This window comes from Cherax quadricarinatus, chromosome 2, assembly GCF_038502225.1.
Source record: "Cherax quadricarinatus isolate ZL_2023a chromosome 2, ASM3850222v1, whole genome shotgun sequence".
NCBI classification, from domain to species: domain Eukaryota; kingdom Metazoa; phylum Arthropoda; class Malacostraca; order Decapoda; family Parastacidae; genus Cherax; species Cherax quadricarinatus.
The window spans coordinates 61,920,255-61,939,542 of record NC_091293.1 but is presented as its reverse complement, the minus strand read 5'-3'; the positions used below and the strand labels follow the sequence as shown (position 1 = coordinate 61,939,542).

Below are 19,288 nucleotides of genomic sequence, written 5' to 3'. Positions count from 1 at the left end.
CTCCAAGTAGGTCTGGTCACAACCATGACAAGTTACAAAGGTATTTACAGATTAGAGGTACGTAATGGGTCCAGGGACTGGGCCCCCAAAGTTTTGATAGCTGAACTAGGTACAAAGGTAATGAGCTCACAAGTCACAAAGGTAATGAATACTGTAAGAATGGTTACTTACGTTTATACATGGCTACAATCATGAACAAATTATAGTGAAATGAGCAATTCACACTTCCACACCCGGTCACAACTGTAGTGAGTTATTGGTGCAAATATTGATTGTTGAGTCACACACACCACACACACACACACACACACACACACACACACACACACACACACACACACACACACACACACACACTCACGCACGCAACCACAAATAGGTGAGTACACACACACACACACACACACACACACACAGTTTAGTTTAATATCTTTATTATGCACACCATACCCATCCTGTGGGCGGTAGTCAAAAGATTACAAAGGTACATAATGGGTCCAGTAACTGGACTCCAAAGTTATAACTGAACTAGTTACAAAGGTAATGAACTCCAAGTAGATCTGGTCACAATCATGGTAAGTTACAGAGGTAATGAATCAGCTTCACTCTTATACATGGTTACAGTCATGAGCAAATTACAAAGTAATGAACCACTGATACGTCCACACCTGGTCACAATTGTAATGAGTTATAAATACAAATATTAAGTGGTTCATACACCCACACTAGTGCGCGCGTGCACACATACACCAGGGCGCACGCACGGACATGTGCACACGAGCGTACAAATATATGCATACACACAAGGACGCACACACACACCAACACCCACACACACCAACATCCACACACACCAACACCCACACACACCAACACCCACACACACACACCATCACACACTCACTCACCCACACACGCACACACACCCACACACGCACGCGCGCACACACACACACACACACACACACACACACACACACACACACACACACACACACACACACACACACACACACTGTAGTGGAGGCAGGATCCATACATAGCTTTAAGCAGAGGTATGATAAAGCTCACGGCTCAGGGAGAGTGACCTAGTAGCGATCAGTGAAGAGGCGGGGCCAGGAGCTCGGATTCGACCCCCGCAACCTCAACTAGGTGAGTACAACTAGGTGAGTACATGGTAATGCATTATTTACAGCTAGCAAAGTCAGGGTATTTCTCCAGAATGGTCTGCAATATACCACTGTGGATAAAATACTTTGCCATTTCTTGAACATTTCTGAGTGAGTTGTTTCTAAATTCATTAATTTGATCACACTCCAGTACATAATGACGCAAGGTGTGACAATAGTCCATCTGGCAAAGTTTACATTTCGTTTGGTCTACATCTGGTGGTGGTGATTTAACCTGCCAAAGATACTTGTAATCCAGCCCGAGCCGGGCAGTAGTGACATCCAAGAGTCTGCTCATCTTGTTGGATGCACCATAGACATGTGGCTCCTCCTGCATGATGGAATGATGATAGATGGACTGACTTATGTCAATCTCCCTAAGTCTTAAGTCAATAAAGTTCATTTGAAGTTCTTTTTGTATTATTGTTCTCATACTGCTAACTGACAACCCAAGATTGTAATCTACCTCCTCTTTGAAAGCATACAGCTTAGCCAATTTATCAGTTCTATCATGCATCTGAAGACCAATGTGAGATGGAATCCAGAGCATGTGCACTCTGACTCCACTGTCCACAATCTTACCATACCTATGTCTGGCTTCTGACACAAGCATGCCACAATTTATACTTAATGAGTTGAGAGCATTTATGGATGACAAAGAATCAGTTACAATTAAAGTGTCAACCTTAGATACATGGACACATTTGAGTGCAAGGAGTATGGCAAAAAGTTCTGTTTGAAGGGTAGAGGCCCAGTTATTGATGCGTGCTCCAATTTCTTTGAGAGCCATCACTCTGTGTGACAACAGCAGCACTACCAGCTGCACCAGTGGACTGGTGAACAGAACCATCGACGTAAATAATTTGTGAAAGAGTGTTCTGTGTGACTAAGTTATCAATACAGCTTAAGGCATCATGTTTGGCTTCAAGACGAAGCTTTGGTTGTGATTTAAGAAGAGTTTTGGGGGGAAATGGAGGAATGGTAGTTTGGAATGGGGTAATATCCCATGGAGCAGGGAAATGTCTGTTGTCCAACTTGATATAGATCACGTAGCTGGTTCATGCGGAGGTCGGTTCCAGTTTTTTCGATCCATCTGGAAGGATGTTCACCAGTGCTGAGGAAAGTTTGGAGGGCTTTTGTGCAGGGGTTTTAATGGGCTAGCCTAAGCATATTGACCCCAATAAGGATATTTCTTTCAGTAACACGATCTCTAATGCTTGGAATATTAAGTGCCGAGGCTATTCGAAACCACTTTGAAAGACACATTGATCATTGACTCACTGAGGGGCGTTCCTGCCTTATGAATTTACTAAATGTTTTCACTAAGGTATTTGAGGAGGTAGATCATGGTAATAAATACGATATTGTGTATATGGGCTTCGGTAAGTCTTGTGATAGTTCCACGTCGGGGATTGTTGAAGAAAGTAGAGGCACACGGAATAGGAGCAGGGTTTTTTTTTTGTTTCCCGGATGGAGGCACAGTTGACACGCAGCAGAGTTTGCATAAATGGGAAGAAATTAGAGTGCGGACGCGTCACAAACTGTTCTACAGGGGTCAATGTTAGGTCTTTTATTGTTTACAAAATACATAAACGACCTAGATGAGGGAATATATAGCGACAACAAAGTTTGCCGATGATAGTAAAATAGGCCGTCGGATTAAACCATACCCCCGGCCGGGATTGAACCCGCGACGGGCTGGAGTTTTGAGACTCTATGACCGCGGGTTCAATCCCGGCCGGGGGTATGGTTTGTTTGCAATCGTGTCATTACGATTTCTTGAGCCGTCGTATTAATTCTGATGAGGACTCCTGGTAGAGTGCTACGGGAAGATTTGGATAGGTTGATGCAGTTTAAACAAAAGCAGTGTTAAGTCTGGGGAAAGAGAATAACCACGGCACCTCTTGTAAATTTAATAATGTAGATTTTAGTCACTCTGAATGTGAAAAAGATATAGGAGTTTGGTTAGAAGTAATCTCAAGCCAAGACAACGGTGCATAAATGTTCGCAATCAAGCTTATAAAATTCTTGGCTTCATATCAAGAACAGGATGAAGCTCTGTATATTGATGGTAAGGTCTCGCATAGATTATGCTGCGCAGCTCTGGTCACCGTATTACAGAATGGACATAAAGAACAAAAAGGCACAATACCGTGACTGGAACAATGCACAAATAACGCACATAGGAGAGAGAAGCTGATGACGTTTCGGTCTGACTTGCTAGAAAGCATACAGAGAAGGATGTGTATCAGAAATCTTTCCTACGAGGAGAGGCTGAGGATACCGAATCAGCACTCTAGAAAGACGAAGAAATGAAGGGGGAAGGGGAAATGATTAAGGTGTATAAATGGAAGACAAGAATAAATGAAGGATATAAATAACGTGCTAAAAATATCTAGCTAAGACAGGACTCTGCAGTGGGTTCAAGTAGGACAGCCCAGATGACACCCGAATCTGCATGACAGTGTCTTCCATTGCAGACACTGCAAGGTTCCAAGCGGACATCAACCAAATCTTTCAGTGAGCTGCAGAAAACAATATGAAGTTCAACGATGAGAAATTTCAATTACTCCGATATGGTAAACATGTGGAAATTAAAACTTCATCAGAGTACAAAAACAAATTCCACAAAATAGAGCGAAAAACCAACGTCAAAGACCTGGGAGTGATCATGTCGGAGGATCTCACCTTCAAGGACCATAACATGTATCAATCGCATCTGCTAGAAAAATGATAGGACGGATAATGAGAACCTTCAAAACTAGGGATGCCAAGCCCATGATGGCACTCTTCAGGTCGCTTGTTCTATCTAGGCTGGAATATTGCTGCACACTAACAGCACCTTTCAAGGCAGGTGAAATTGCTGACCTAGAAAATGTACAGAGAACCTTCACGGCGTGCATAACAGAGATAAAACACCTCAATTACTGGGAGCGCTTGAAGTTCCTGAACCTGTATTCCCTGGAACGCAGGCGGGAGAGAGTTAGTTTAATATGTTTATTATGCACCCCATACCCATCCTGTGGGCGGTAGTCAAAAGATTACAGAGGTACATAATTGGTCCAGGGACTGGACTCCAAAGTTTTGATAGCTGAGCAAGTTAGAGGTAATGAACTCACAATTTACAAAGGTAATGAACTCAATTTACAAAGGTAATGAACTCACAATTTACAAAGGTAATGAACTCACAATTTACAAAGGTAATGAACTCACAATTTACAAAGGTAATGAACTCCAGGTAGGTCTGGTCACAATCATGACAAGTTACAAAGGTATTTACAGATTACAGAGGTACGTAATGGGTCCAGGGACTGGGCCCCCAAAGTTTTGATAGCTGAACTAGGTACAAAGGTAATGAGCTCACAAGTTACAAAGGTAATGAATTCTGTAAGAATGGTTACTTACGTTTATAGAGAGATACATGATTATATTCACCTGGAATATCTTAGAGGGACTAGTACCGAACTTGCACACGAAAATCTTTCACAACGAAAGCAAAAGACTCGGCAGACGATGCACCATCCCCCCAATGAAAAGCTGGGGTGTCACTAGCACGTTAAGAGACAATACAATAAGTGTCAGGGGCCCGAGACTGTTCAACTGCCCCCCCCCCAACATACATAAGGGGGATTATCAATAGACCCCTGGCTGTCTTCAAGCAGGCACTGGACAAGCACCTAAAGTCGGTACCTGACCAGCCGGGCTGTGGCTTGTACGTTGGATTGCGTGCAGCCAGCAGTAACAGCCTGGTTGATCAGGCTCTAATCCACCAGGACGCCTGGTCACAGACCGGGCCGCGGGGGCGTTGACCCCCGGAACACTCTCCAGGTAAACTCCAGGACAATTTAGATTTAGAAGGGATATAGGAAGGCATTGATTTTGTAATAGTTGTGGATGAGAGAAACAAACTCCCGAGTTGTGTCGTTGAAGCGAAAACCTTGTGTAGCTCTGAAAATAGGTTAGACAAGTACTTAATGGGTATACCTGGAGAGGGTTTCAGGGGACAACGCCCCTGCGGCTCGGTCTGTGGCCAGGCCTCATGGTGGACCAAGGCCTGATCAACCAGGCTGTTACTGTTGGCCACACGCAACCCGACATGAGAACCACAGCCTGACAGGTCAGGCACTGACTTAGGTGCCTTCTTGAAGACAGCCAGTGGTTTATTGGTAATCCCCCTCATGTATGCTGGGAGGCAGTTGAACAGTCTTGGGCCCCTGACACTTATTTTGTCTCTTATCGTGCTTTTGATTGCGTTCTAGGGGGTACAAGTTAAGGAACTTTAAGGGTTCCCAGTAATTGAGGTGTTTTATCGCAGTTATGTGTACTGTGAAGGTTCTCTGTACAATTTCTACCTACCTACCTTGAGTGTACCTGGAGGGCGTTCCGGGGATCAACGCCTCCGCTGCCCAGTCCACGACCAGGCCTCCCAACTTATTCTAACTGTAAATTGTCAATATTTTAATTTTTGCCAGACCGTTGTATACAAAATTTGGTTATACTAATTTTATATAAAAAAAGGAAAAAAAAATGATCTGACCAGCGTTATTCGGCCAGTTGCAGGAAAGTTTTGAGTCCCCTCCATCCCCCCCCCCCAAAAAAAAATGGCGGCAGGTATAGTACAAAGAAAGGTACAGAAAAGCAAGACAAAAATTCACCAGTCAGAGGAACATTGTTCAAATATACTAGCGAAGTATCTTGTTAGAGTACCAGTTATGTGTCCATGTGGCAGTTGAGTGACGATGACAAGACAGGTGGAGGACAAACTGTTATGGTGTCATTATTAGATCCTTAGTATTGAATTATTGACTTCCCTCTCGAGGAAGGATTATTGATGCCGGTGAGCTCATGAGTCTTGATGCAAAGACACCTACCAATCCTTCCCTTCCTCGGATCCAACTTGATTGCCTCTCATTTCCCCAGGCGCTTAATTTCTACTGGTTTAGTGTTTCAAAATAAATATAATTCTTTAATCGCTGATTTTACAAATCTACGTAGTCATAAGTCGCCCCTGGAGAATATTTCTGTATGTGTCGTTTCTTAATTAGTCAGTAGTACTTATAGCAATTCGGTCTTTCATTTATATAAACTATAAGTGGCCCGGTGGCCTGGTGGCTAAAGCTCCCGCTTCACACACGGAGGGCCCGGGTTTGATTCCCGGCGGGTGGAAACATTCGACACGTTTCCTTACACCTGTTGTCCTGTTCACCTAGCAGCAAATAGGTACCTGGGTGTTAGTAGACTGGTGTGGGTCGCATCCTGGGGGACAAGATTAAGGACCCCAATGGAAATAAGTTAGTCCTCGATGACGCACTGACTTTCTTGGGTTATCCTGGGTGGCTAACCCCCCGTGGTTAAAAATCCGAACGAAATCTTATCTTATCTCTTTATGAGTAAGGAAGCAAACCCGGGAACATAAATACGTAAGCAGTAAGAAATTAAAGAGTGAGGGTCGACCTTGGCCGCTCTGCACGGGATGTTCTCCAGGGTTCCCCAGGGGCCGCGTGTGCACCCACACCATTCTTTCATTTGCATATGTCAACAAACCATTATTTAGCCATCTTGATCGATTCTATGCTCAGTATTGATGTCGCAATGCGTCCTGGAGAATACAATATACTGTACAGTAGTGTTTCTGTGCAGGTTAAATGATAGCTATGCAGAAGCATCGTGCGTCACCAATGATAAGGAAGTCCTTCTGTATAAACTAGTGTTAAGTACGGCGCAGCTGCAAGAGGCGGCTACACCACATGTTCCCTTTAGAACGCTTCTCCCTCTAATTCTAACTGTAATCTGATCCGTAAATTGTGCCTGCTGTGTCGTTGGCTTCCACTGGATTTATCATATTAGCGTTAAGAGAGATGCTTTAAGCTGCAACCTTAGTGACGAGTGCGTTTGTTTGGTCAGCCTTGGTTGCTTGACCGTTGTATAATACAGTTGCATTACTAGCTTTACTTTGCACCAAACACCCATGGTGTGGGCGGTAATCCAAAGATTATAGAGGGACAATATGGGTCCAGAAACTGGGCCCCATAATTTTAATAGCTAAGCAAGTTAGTTGTAATGAACTATTTACTTGTCTATATCTAGTTAGGCTCGAAATGAGTTATTTATACAGACAAATTCATTCACATTTTAGTGCAGCTTAAGTGGTTATGAATTATTTATATTATATTTTACCAAGGGATGGTTAAATTTAAGCATGTTTAAATAGTTATGAATTATTTACAGTAGGTAAAGTCGCGGTATGTTTCCAGAATTATAGGTAACATGCCACGGTAGATAAAAAAAAAAATTTTTTTAACATTGTGAGTTGTCTCTGAATTCATTAATTTTATTGTATTGCAGCTCATAATGATGCAGTGTCACAGTAAACTAGCTGGCAAAGTTTATACACTTGTCACAAAGTCGTGATGCTGATGGAAAGGCTCATGATGCACGGAATTTGACATGTCATTCCCTTCTTTGGATCGAACCCGATTGTCTCTCAGGCGCTGTATTTACTTATATCTGGTTGCAAGGGTCGATTCTTAACTCCCTATCGTACCTTCTCTTAAAACTATGTATAGAGCCCACCTCCACCACTTCTTAAGTGAACTCTATTTCTATAAAGAATGGTTTATAGTTCGCGCAGAAAAGGTGATATTATTGACATATAATATAGAAAGCCCCTGGTTTTGCAGAGCATTTCGACCAGCCTTAAAATAACTTGATTACATAAACATATTACCAGTGGAATTTTTGCAAGAACAGTTTGTTGGACTTTTTGTTAAGTCAACTAACTATAAACATTTGTGGAGGTATTAATGTTGGTCAAATGCAAATTCAGAGACTAATTTAAATTTCAGTATTACTGCACATGGCATACAATAAACTAAAGACTCAAAGAATGCACAGCATTTGCTAGTCTACCTACCTGGAGTCTACCTGGAGGGAATTCCGGGGATCAACGTCCCCGTGGCCCGGTCCACGACCAGGCCTCCCGGTGGATCAGGGCCTGATCAACGAGGCTGTTACTGCTGGCCGCACGTAATCCAACGTACGAACCACAGCCTGGCTGATCTGGCACCGTCTTTAGGTATCTGTCCAGCTCGCTCTTGAAGACAACCAGGGGTCTTCCCGTAATGCCCCTTATTGCTGGTGGGAGGCTGTTGAACAGTCTTGGGCCCCGGACACTTACTGTGTTTTCTCTTAGTGTACCAGTGACGCCCCTACTTTTCACTGGGGGTATGGTGTATCGCCTGCCAAGTCTTTTGCTTTCGTATGGAGTGATTTCTGTGTGCATATTAGGGACTAGTCCCTCCAGAATCTTCCAGGTGTAGATTATGATATATCTATCTCACCTGCGCTCTAGTGAGTACAAGTCAAGTGCTTCCAGGCGTTCCCAGTAGTTAAGGTGTTTGATGGAACTTATACGTGCAGTAAAGGTTCTCTGTACATTCTCTAGCTCTGCAATTTCACCTGCCTTGAATGGGGATGTTAATGTACAGCAGTATTCCAGCCTAGAAAGAATAAGAGATTTAAAAAGGATCATCATTGGCTTAGCATCTCTTGTCTTGAATGTTCTCATTATCCATCCTATCAGTTTCCTAGCAGATGTGATAGTGACATTGTTGTGATCCTTGAAGGTGAGATCCTCTGACATTACCACTCCCAGGTCTCTCACATTACTTTTCCTCTCTGTTGTGTGATTGGAGTTTGTAGTATACTCAGTTCTAGTTATTATTTCCTCCAGTTTTCCATAACGGAGTAGTTGGAATTTGTCTTCATTGAACATCATATTGTTCTCCGTTGCCCATTGGAAAACTTGGTTTATATCTTCTTGGAGGCTAACAGTGTCCTCAATGGATGACACTCTCATGCAGATCCTAGTATCGTCTGCAAAAGATGATACAGCACTGTGGTTTACATATGTCTGTCTGATATGAGAATAAAAATTAACTTAACGTGGAAACTTAAGAGGTGCCAGACTAAGGCAGTCGCCTCTGACGTAAAATTAACACTTCTACCATCACAAATCTCCATAGATTTTCTCTGCTAAGTGTTAGTGAGACGAAGGACCAGTTTGGTCACATCTTCCCATTCATAAACTAGAACGAACTTGATGTGAGGCTTCTACTCAGTGGTCACGTGCAAGAGGAGAATAGTACCTGCAAACACTTAATATTTTTGAAACTCTGGCTTGGGGCCTAGGATACACTAGATTCTTGGTCCTACCCTAGAGTAGCATCAGTATATGTCTAGAGTTACTAGCTTCTGGCACTGTTAATAGGGTCTAATTGATTGTGGAGGCACTATTATTACCCACCCTATGGTGGGGCATTGCACCATTCATAATCCAGCTGCTGAACTATCAGGCATGGTTTCCACCTATATCATTCTCCTGTATGTTCTGACCACACATTATATCAATGCACTTTAAAATCCCAATAAAAAATAAGTCACTTTGAAAGTGTCTTGACTTTTTTGAAGGGTTATCCTAGGTAATTTACACATACGTTACTATTCCAATTTTTATTTCTTTGCAAAGTTTACAATGTGTGACTGACATGTTATAAGGAGTCCATTTCTATGCATAGTTTACAATGTTTAATTACAATTATTGATTTGCAAGTGTAAAGAACGCCACTGTCATGCCGAGGCATTTCGGGCAGACTAAACCTAATACATTACAGACTATACTTACTAGATGTCATAGTTGGTTCGAATTGAACATTGATTTTTACATATCAACAGAGGTAGTTAGTTATATTTTTGCACATGGCAAACTTAATAGTAACTTAAGAGTAGTAATGCAATAGCAGATATGAGATGGACCTTTGATGAGTTGTAGTGAGTACAGTAATTACAGATTTAAAGTTAGTTTATAAAAATTACATTGTTACATAACAATGGTACAATTCGAATTATTTTACAATGTGGAAATACTACAACGGAACAATTTAAAAACAACTTACAATATGAAATTATTACAGTTTGGTACAAATTTTAAATAATTTTAAACATTTTACAATCGTGTGGTCAGAACATGCAAGAGAATGAAATAGCTGGAAACCATACCTAAGGTTCACTGGTGTGCCCAGGGCTAGCAAGAAACTTGGCTTGTAACCAGGATACTGAGGCATTTGTAGTCAAGTGGTTTGTCATTACGTTGGGGAGCTGTGGCACTCTCCTCATGTTGGTTTGAATCTTGCTGACTGCAATCTTTCTCTGTATATACCTCCACTTATTTCTGCATGGTGCCTTGATGTAAAATTGTTTGTGGTCAGAACATGCAAGAGGAGAATGAAATTGCTGGAAATCATACCTGAGGCTCACAGGTATGCATGTGGCTAAGAGATAACAAGAAGTGTCAAGGTCCCTAGACCGTTCAACTGCCTCCTGGCATACATGAGGGGGATCACCTAAAGTCGGTTCCCGACCAACCAGGCTGTAGGTCATATGTTGGTTTGTGTACAGCCAGCAGTAACAGCCTGGTTGATCAGGCTCTGATCCAACATGAGGCCTGGACATGGACCGGGCCGCAGTTGCGTTGACCCCCAGAACACTCCAGGTATACTCCAAGAAGAAACATGGCTTGTAACCAGGCTACCTAGCTTTTTGAGGCATCTGTAGCTGGGTAGTCTAAGGCATCATGTTGGGGAGCTGTGCCATTCTCAACATATGGGTTTGAATCCTGCTGACCATGCTCTTTCTCTGTATGTACCTTTGCATGTTTTGTTGTGGGGGTTCGAATTGATGGATTCGGGAATAAACACAGGCTGGATGCCTTGGTAATGTATATTAAGATGGTAAATAAGAGGACAACACTCAGAGCCTTCGCCTGTCCTGTCTACTCTCTACTATGCCTTGTCTTGAACTGCACTACACAGTGCCCGGAGGGCATTCAAAGAGCTCGTGACGTCATGCTAGGTCAGCAGTTGGTCACATAACGGTCAGTGACATAATGATCAGTGATTCACACAGGGAGGCAGTGAATCAGTAACGGTTACTATGAGTACAGTAGTACACAGTACTGACAGTTTTTTCTGCATGGTATACCTGGAGAGGGTTTTGGGGGTCAGTGCCCCCGTGACCTGGTCTGTGAGCAGGCCTTGTGGTGGAACAGGTACTGATCAACCAGGCTGTTACTGTTGGCTGCATGTAAAACATAAGAACCACAGCCTGACTAGTCAGGTCCTGACTTAGGTGCCTGTCCAGCGCCTTCTTGAAGACAGCCAGGAGTCTATTGGTACTCCCCCTTATGTACGCTGGGAGGCAGTTGAGCAATTCTGGGCCCCGGACGTTTATTGTGTTCTCCAAAAAATCAGACAAGCGATACAAGATGCAAAGCGACCATGGGGAATTGGATCTGTGTTCCAGTTCCCCAAATTGAGCCTGAATACCTTCCATTCCCCCCCCCCCACAGGCACTGTATATTCCCTATGAGTTTAGCACTCCCCCATGATTATAAAATAATGCAGTGGAACCTCGGTACAGTGGAACCTCAAAAATCGAACTTAATCTGTAACAGGAACTAGTTCTAAATTCGAGAAGTCTGAAATTCGAAGCAATATTTCCCATAAGAAATAATGGAAATACGTTCAATTAATCCGTTCCAGAAACCCAAAAATATTCACACAAAATACATTTTATAGAGATTAATTACAGTTTTACATACAACAAATACTATAGTTTTTAATTATGTATAGTAATACATATAACATTTTTACTTACCTTTATTTTAGATTGGTGATGGCATTTGGAAGATAGGGAGGAGGAGAGAGGGAGTTGGGGTTAGTGTTTGGAAGGAGAATCCCCCTCCATGAGGACTTCAGGTAAAGCCCTCTCTGGGGTTACTTCCCTTCTGTCTTTTAATGCCACTAGGACCAGCTTGAGTCACTGGACCCCTGTCTCACAAAATAACTGTCCACAGTCCTCTGTTTTTGGCGCCTCTAACATTTCCCTAAAATGGGACATGGTTCTGTCACTGAACTTGTTGCAAAGATGGCTTGTTTGAGCTTGCTCAGGGTGGTACTTCTGCACAAACATTTGGACATCATTCCACTTGGCACAAATCTCCTTAATCTTTGAAGAATTCACCTCATCCACTCCCAATATTAACACCTTTCGCAACATCAGCTTCCTTGATTTGTTCTTTCTTTGACAGGATAGAACTGATGGTCGACTTGTTTTTCCCATACATTCTGGCAAGCTCAACAAGTCTCGCACCACTCTTATACTTCTGTATTATTTCCTTCTTCACATCTATGGTGTTTCTCACTTTCTTTACCACAGGGGTACCACTAGCAAGTTTCTTTGGGCCCATGGCAGCATATTTCACAGTCCCACAAGCACTAAACACAATGAAATAATCGTAAAATGCGTGAATGAGAGCACAGGTTAGTGTTCACTCAGGCATAAACAAAGCTAGACTGCTCACGGCGCCTGCGTGGGGACGCAGACAGAGCGGGTGGCAGACAGGTCCCGTACCCGGTGGTCCGAAAATAGGGGCGCATTCGATAATAGGGACACAGTTTGTCCGAAAAAATGGTCCTATTTTCGAAACGTTCGATATGTGATATGTTCGATTTTTGAGGTTCCACTGTACTTGAACAGGTCCCTACTGGAACAATTCAGTATTGAACAGCTCCCTACTCGAACAATTTGGTATTTGAATGCTTTGTTCGGTAAAAAAATCGCTCAGTAATGGATAGTTTCCTCTGCACTTGACCAAACAAACACAACCTGCCAGAACTTTGCTGTAAACTGTTTCATGTTTCTTTTCATTTTTTGGTGTTTATATTATTTGTATAAATAAGTCACCATGGGGCCTACGAAGATTAGTTATAACAGCTAACCAAAAGGAAAATTGGTTGGGAAATATTCATTCAGTACTCGAACAGATTGGCATTCGAATGGTCTCCTGGAACTAATTAAGTTTGAGTACCAAAATTCCACTGTGATAATTTGATATGTAAAAGACTTAACATTCTAAATATTGTTATCTGACAATTATCTAGGCATTTTTCCACACATTAGAAAATGGGTCTACCGCCAACTCATTTAAAGGGGAAGATGTTTGTAGTTTATCCACAGGGATGACGGCCATGTTTTATCTAACATGTACAATACATCTGTAATTTAACCAAAAGGAAGGTCATAGTTTATCCCACAAGATTTTGAGGCGGACACTGCTCGAACCGTCAAGAACCAACCCTATTTCCTCTATGTGCTACATTTAATACAATCCATTTCATTCATATAGGAGTCCTGTTTTAGTCAATGGACTATAGCCTCCACTATAAATGAATCTAATTTGAATAAACTGCCACTGTTATTATACTTTTGCATAATTTTTTTTGTCTAGTTCTATTGCACGCTTAAATGATAAGTGTAAACATGTTTTTAGGCTTTTATATGTAGTACTGGAAAGTGAATAAAAGGCTGTGGTTCCTTTTATAGAGGTGGTCTGGAACCTAACTGCCATATTAGTGAGGTATGCGTTTACTTGAAAGATGGAGAATGGCTTATGCAATAAATAAACTTTATGCAGTACATTAGTGAGCAGCTTAAAGCCATAAACAGAGGCGTCGCTAGGGCTCGTGTCACTTGGGGTGGAATCTTTGGTGTCACCCTGGATGGCATCTTTGGTGTCACCCCCATGAAATCCAAGGGTGGGAGGATAGGGGTAGTAAACTCCAGTTACATCACTGCTGCATGAGCAGTGACTAATCTAGACATAAAATAAATAAATGAAATGAGAATGTTTAAAGGCCATAAACTAAAATTTATTAATGATAAAATAAATAATCGTAGTAACATTGAGGAAACAAACTCAAATACCACTTTGAGTACAGGCAACAGATCCTAGATTCATTCATCTTCAACAATGAAAAAAAAAAAAAACTTGAAAAATGAAGAAAAACACTAGTTCCGATTTAACCTTGAGTACAGGTAACATCTCAGTGAATCTGATATTTCATTTCCTTGCCTTCAATCCTGCAAAATCATCTATCACATCATCAAAATCAATGATTTTCCCTATATAGGCCTATTTGTACTCTGTAATCCTATAATAGGCTATATAGCAACAAAGGATTTTTCTCTTAGGTTGCTGCAGCACGGTTTTGGTCATTAGTCTTACCAGTTGGGATCCTCTCCAAGATACGATACTACGTGCCGCAAAATGCCCTTCTCACACTATACCACTCACTTATTTATCCATACCTCACCTATGCTATTTGTGCTTGGGGATCAACTGCAGCAACACACCTAAAGCCAATAATAACCCAACAAAAAGCTGCAGTAAGAATAATCACTAAATCCCATCCCTGGCAACACCCCCCCCCCCCACTCTTCATAGATCTAAACTTACTCCCTGTTCAGTACATCCACACTTACTACTGTGCAGTCTACATCTACAGGACCTTAAACTCCAATATCAACCTTGACCTAAAACGCTTTCTTGATAGTTATGACAGAACCCACAGGCATAACACCAGACACAAACATCTCTACGACATTCCCCATGTCCGACTAAACCTTCACAAAAATTCAATGTATGTCAAAGGCCCTAAAATCTGGAACACCCTACCTGAGAACTCTAGAACTGCAGACACATTCATCACCTTCAAATTACCATTAGAAAACATCTTATCTCCCTGATAAACCCCATCAACTAACTACACAAATACCACCTGGTGGTTCACACTTACACTCACCCATTTGACCATAAACAGAAATATTAATCTCAATCTTAAAATAATGAATCCTATGATACTCCAATACTGAAACTATGTACTGTGCCAAAACAAAAGCATTCACATTTCTAAACTCACAAACTAGTATTTAGTCACTTAGCCATAATACCAACTTGCCTCATAATTTGTAATATTTTAAAATAAAGAATTAAACTAAGTCTGCCCGAAATGCCTAGCCATGCTAGGCATTCTAGTGGTACACTCTGTAATCATTATTTAACTACATGTAAACCACACAACAACCAAATTCTGTAAATTCAACATTGTAATCTTTATAGAGAATAAACTTTGAATTGAATTGAATTCTGTAGTTTCTATGGTGTCACCCGGGGTGGCCCCCTCCCCCTTACAACGCCCCTGGCCATAAATGTATTATAATTGCCATTGGTAAGTTATAACTCGTGGATTTATAGATGCAGACATTAGATGGAACTGAAGTCACATGTTAATTAGACATCGCTTCCTTTGACAGACCCAATGTGTGTGTGGACAGGGAAGAGATTGACGAGGGCAAGGAACAAGATACTGACAATGCCAACATCTCTGGCTCTTCAAGCTCCTCTTCTTTCATCTTCTCCATGGGTAATATGGAGATGACATCATGCAGTGAGAACAGAGACAAGTACACCTGCACCTCCAAGTGAGTCACAATCTGCTTATTCATGCCTCTAAAGGTATTCATTAAGAATGTGTGTGTGTGTGTGGTCATGTGTTGTGATGGGTTGTGGGGATAATATATCTACCAGTAAGTTAATCAGGTCTTACAGAACATAATTGTTTCTATTTACTTGTGGTATGGTTCTTTTTTTTTTCACTAAACTGTATATAGTATGAAAATGTGTTCATGTTTAAATTAGTGCTTGAAACATAGTGCGGTATGTTTTGTGTATGCAGTTATTTTAGTCACATAAAGCACTAAACTGTTAAGTGTCATTCATGGCTTTTATAGTGAATTAGTTTGATATCTATTATGGACCCCATACTCATCCTGAGGGCAGTAGTCAGTGGTGCAGAAGTGGTCCAGGAACATGGCCCAAACACTTGTTTGCTAAACAGACTATTTTTATAAGTGGAATACAGTAGTACAGTACATATATGTATTATACAGTTGGGGTGAGTGGCTTATATTATTTCTTTATATAAAGCCTCTTATGTGTAGCATTTTGGGTAACCTTAAAACTAAAGTATTATTACAAATACAAGAGAATAAGCTAAGCAAGTTATATTGGTAATACACCATATACTATATTTACAATTTTTTTTTTTAATTTTGAAACGGTAATAATGAGTTTACACAGTTATGAATTCAGTCACAGATGCAGTTAAGAGTTATTTAATTTTTTTTTTTTACAGTATGCAAAGTCAGGATATTTTCCTCATTAACATTTGTGTGTGGATTGTCCCTGAATTCATAATTCTTAGCACTGCAGCCCATAATGATGCAGGTTGTGAAAGTGGATTCCCAGACAATTCCGAGTTTGCATATAGTTAATGTACTTCTAAAAAAAATTATATAGTCTGGGCCTCATCACATACTGTAAGATACAGTAGTTACAATTTGAGTTTTAATTTATATACAGTATGGTGTTTTAATAAAGTATTTATGATGAGATTCAAGGGAAATGGTTTAGCCAGACTTAAATCCTGGAGGTAGGACGTGCAGTGCCTGCACTATGAGGGTGTAGGGCTTTTGCAGTTTCGGTCATTAAGTTGTGATGCCTGCACACTTCTGGCAAGACAGCTATTGAATGAATGATGGTGAATGTGTTTTTGTTTTGGGGGGTCACCCTACTTTGGTGGGAGACAGCTAATGTAGATATTGTGCTGACCATCATTATACTATTATATTGACCTAATTGCTAGTACTTGTGGCACTCATCTTGGCCAACTTCACAAACTGCTGCTGTCTTCAGATCTCCAGTCAGGCTCTCTCTTGCCTTTCCTGGACACTGCTTAGCTGTGCTGGCCTTGACTCTCTGCTTCCATCTGTGCTAGTCTTACTGTTTGCATTTATATTCTCTACGCTGTAACTAATATAACTGCCTACCAATTGCTTCAATTCTGTTTTTCAGGAGCTCGCGCCGTGGCCTTCACAAGACAGTGGTAGTGACACATCGCTGCTGCCATGGTTATGTCAAAGAAGCTTCAGAATGTGTCAAAGGTAATTACTACTGTGTTCACAAAATGAGAAAACTGTTTGTTGTGGAAAGGAAACATACTTCCAGGTGGGGTTAGTACAGAAACCACAAAAGCAAATTTCAGGTACCTTTGTGTTTTTTAAATGAGCAAGTAGAAAAATCAACTTAAGAAAAACTAATTTCAAAGATCTGTAATATAATTTAAGTACATGTGAAAGGACACAAGTGCAAGTAATGTGAAATTTTATTGTGGCAATGTTTCACTCTATGGGAGCTTTATCAAACCGTTACATATAGGTTTTGTATAGGAAATCTTTGGTGAGTGTCTCTCACTGTTGTGTGCTGATGGGTTATTATGTTGACTGATCATTCAAAAGGTCCATCATTTTGGTGTTGTAGTCACTCGCCAATGACCCAAATATTATTGTCACTCCACCTTTGTCGGTGGTGGTGACGATAATATTTGGGTCATTGGCAAGATCCTTAAGGGCAGTGAGATATCGTCTAGGAAGATTAACGGCTTGATAAAGCTCCTGGAGAGTGAAACCTTGCCACAATAAAATGTCACATTAGTTCACTTATGTTCTTTTATCTAACATATTATCAATAATTCTACCAACATTAATACAATATAATTTGTCTCTGAAACAGAGCATTACTGACACAAGACAACCACTGTACCATCTGTTCAAAGAGTTAAATGTACTGGTAAACTCCAGGTCAACTCCAGGTCTTCTTCTTTCAACACACCGGCCATATCCCACCGAGGTGGGGTGGCCCAAAAGGAAAAAACGAAAGTTTCTCCTTTTACATTTAATAATATATACAGGAGAAGGGGTTACTAGCCCCTTGCTCCCGGCATTTTAGTTGCCTTTTACAACACGCATGGCTTACGGAGGAAGAATTCTATTCCACTTCCCCATGGAGATAAGAGGAAATAAACAAGAACAAGAACTAGAAAGAAAATAGAAGAAAACCCAGAGGGGTGTGTATATATATGCTTGTACATGTATGTGTAGTGTGACCTAAGTGTAAGTAGAAGTAGCAAGACATACCTGAAATCTTGCATGTTTATGAGACAGACAAGACACCAGCAATCCTACCATTATATAAAACAATTACAGGCTTTCGTTTTACACTCACTTGGCAGGACGGTAGTACCTCCCTGGGCAGTTCCTGTCTACCAACCTACTACCTAGGGGTAAACTCTAGGTATATACATTATATGGTTCCTGCATTCTGATTGACAAACATGTTGATTTTAACACCTAACACCCCACTTTGGCTATATGTAAGTGTGGGAGGGATGATGGAATATTCCTATAAGTCCAGACTGAGTGGCTTTGGAGGTTCAACAGCATTTTCTGAGAGAAACCATTGCTTCATCCCTATTAAGGAGCTTGTGGTTTCCAGTGTATGAAAAAACCTCTTGACCTGCTGGAACTTTTCATGTGTTGGGTACAAGGTGTCAGTGATAAATCTCTTTCTTAGATGTTCTACAAAAATGGAAAAATGTTTATACTTTTCAAGTATTTAAAATTTGTTTTGTAACATGTTTTATATGGTTCAATTGCCAAGTTAATTTTTGCATATTTATTATAAATTCTTATTTTGTAATTTCTTACAGTTGAGTTGCGTGACTTGAAAGAGACATTGCAGGAGATTGGAGCAACAGATTTCCTCTCTCTGACAAAAGCTGTAGGAATTGACGAGATCCTCAAGGATAACATCACTCTCTTTGTTCCTACTAATGAAGCCATGCAAGAATATACTGCTGACTTGGAGGCAGAGGTCAGTTGCTGGTATTGTGAGAGTAATGTTCCTTGTAGAAATGTAGTTTGAATGATGCACTTGAGACATTTTGGATAGTTCGTTTATTATATATTCACAAAAATGCAGTAAACCCATTTGGGTTACGTATAGAGCTATTTTATTTACTTAAGTACCTCTATATTTTAATGTATTACCACACAACACATTTATTTGGAAGTGTTAAAGGTATCGGGGTTGATCAGAGGAGGAAAAGAAAGATAGTACCAGTTTGCCAGGTAAAGAACCCATCACAATCATTGTATGTTCCTTTGAAGGGTATTATATTAATACTGTACAAAGTAAAAATATTACATACTGGTGATTTAAAACTGTTCAGTCTGTATCATGGAGAAAGAGGAAAATGTGTAGATGTTATTAGGGGAAAATATACATAATTCAGGTTTGAAAATACAGTAGTCTAGCCTTCTAA

General features: G+C 40.9%; 1 protein-coding gene across 1 annotated transcript in view; it reads left to right on the top strand.

Moving 5' to 3' along the window:
* The window catches only part of LOC128694980 (transforming growth factor-beta-induced protein ig-h3), a 143,603-nt gene that overhangs the window by 98,968 nt on the left and 25,347 nt on the right, over nucleotides 1-19,288 (top strand). The window contains exons 6-8 of the mRNA XM_053785374.2: nucleotides 15,381-15,548; nucleotides 16,981-17,069; nucleotides 18,674-18,837. Coding sequence (XP_053641349.1) covers nucleotides 15,381-15,548; nucleotides 16,981-17,069; nucleotides 18,674-18,837 — 421 coding nt within the window. The remainder of the gene's footprint in view (nucleotides 1-15,380; nucleotides 15,549-16,980; nucleotides 17,070-18,673; nucleotides 18,838-19,288) is intronic.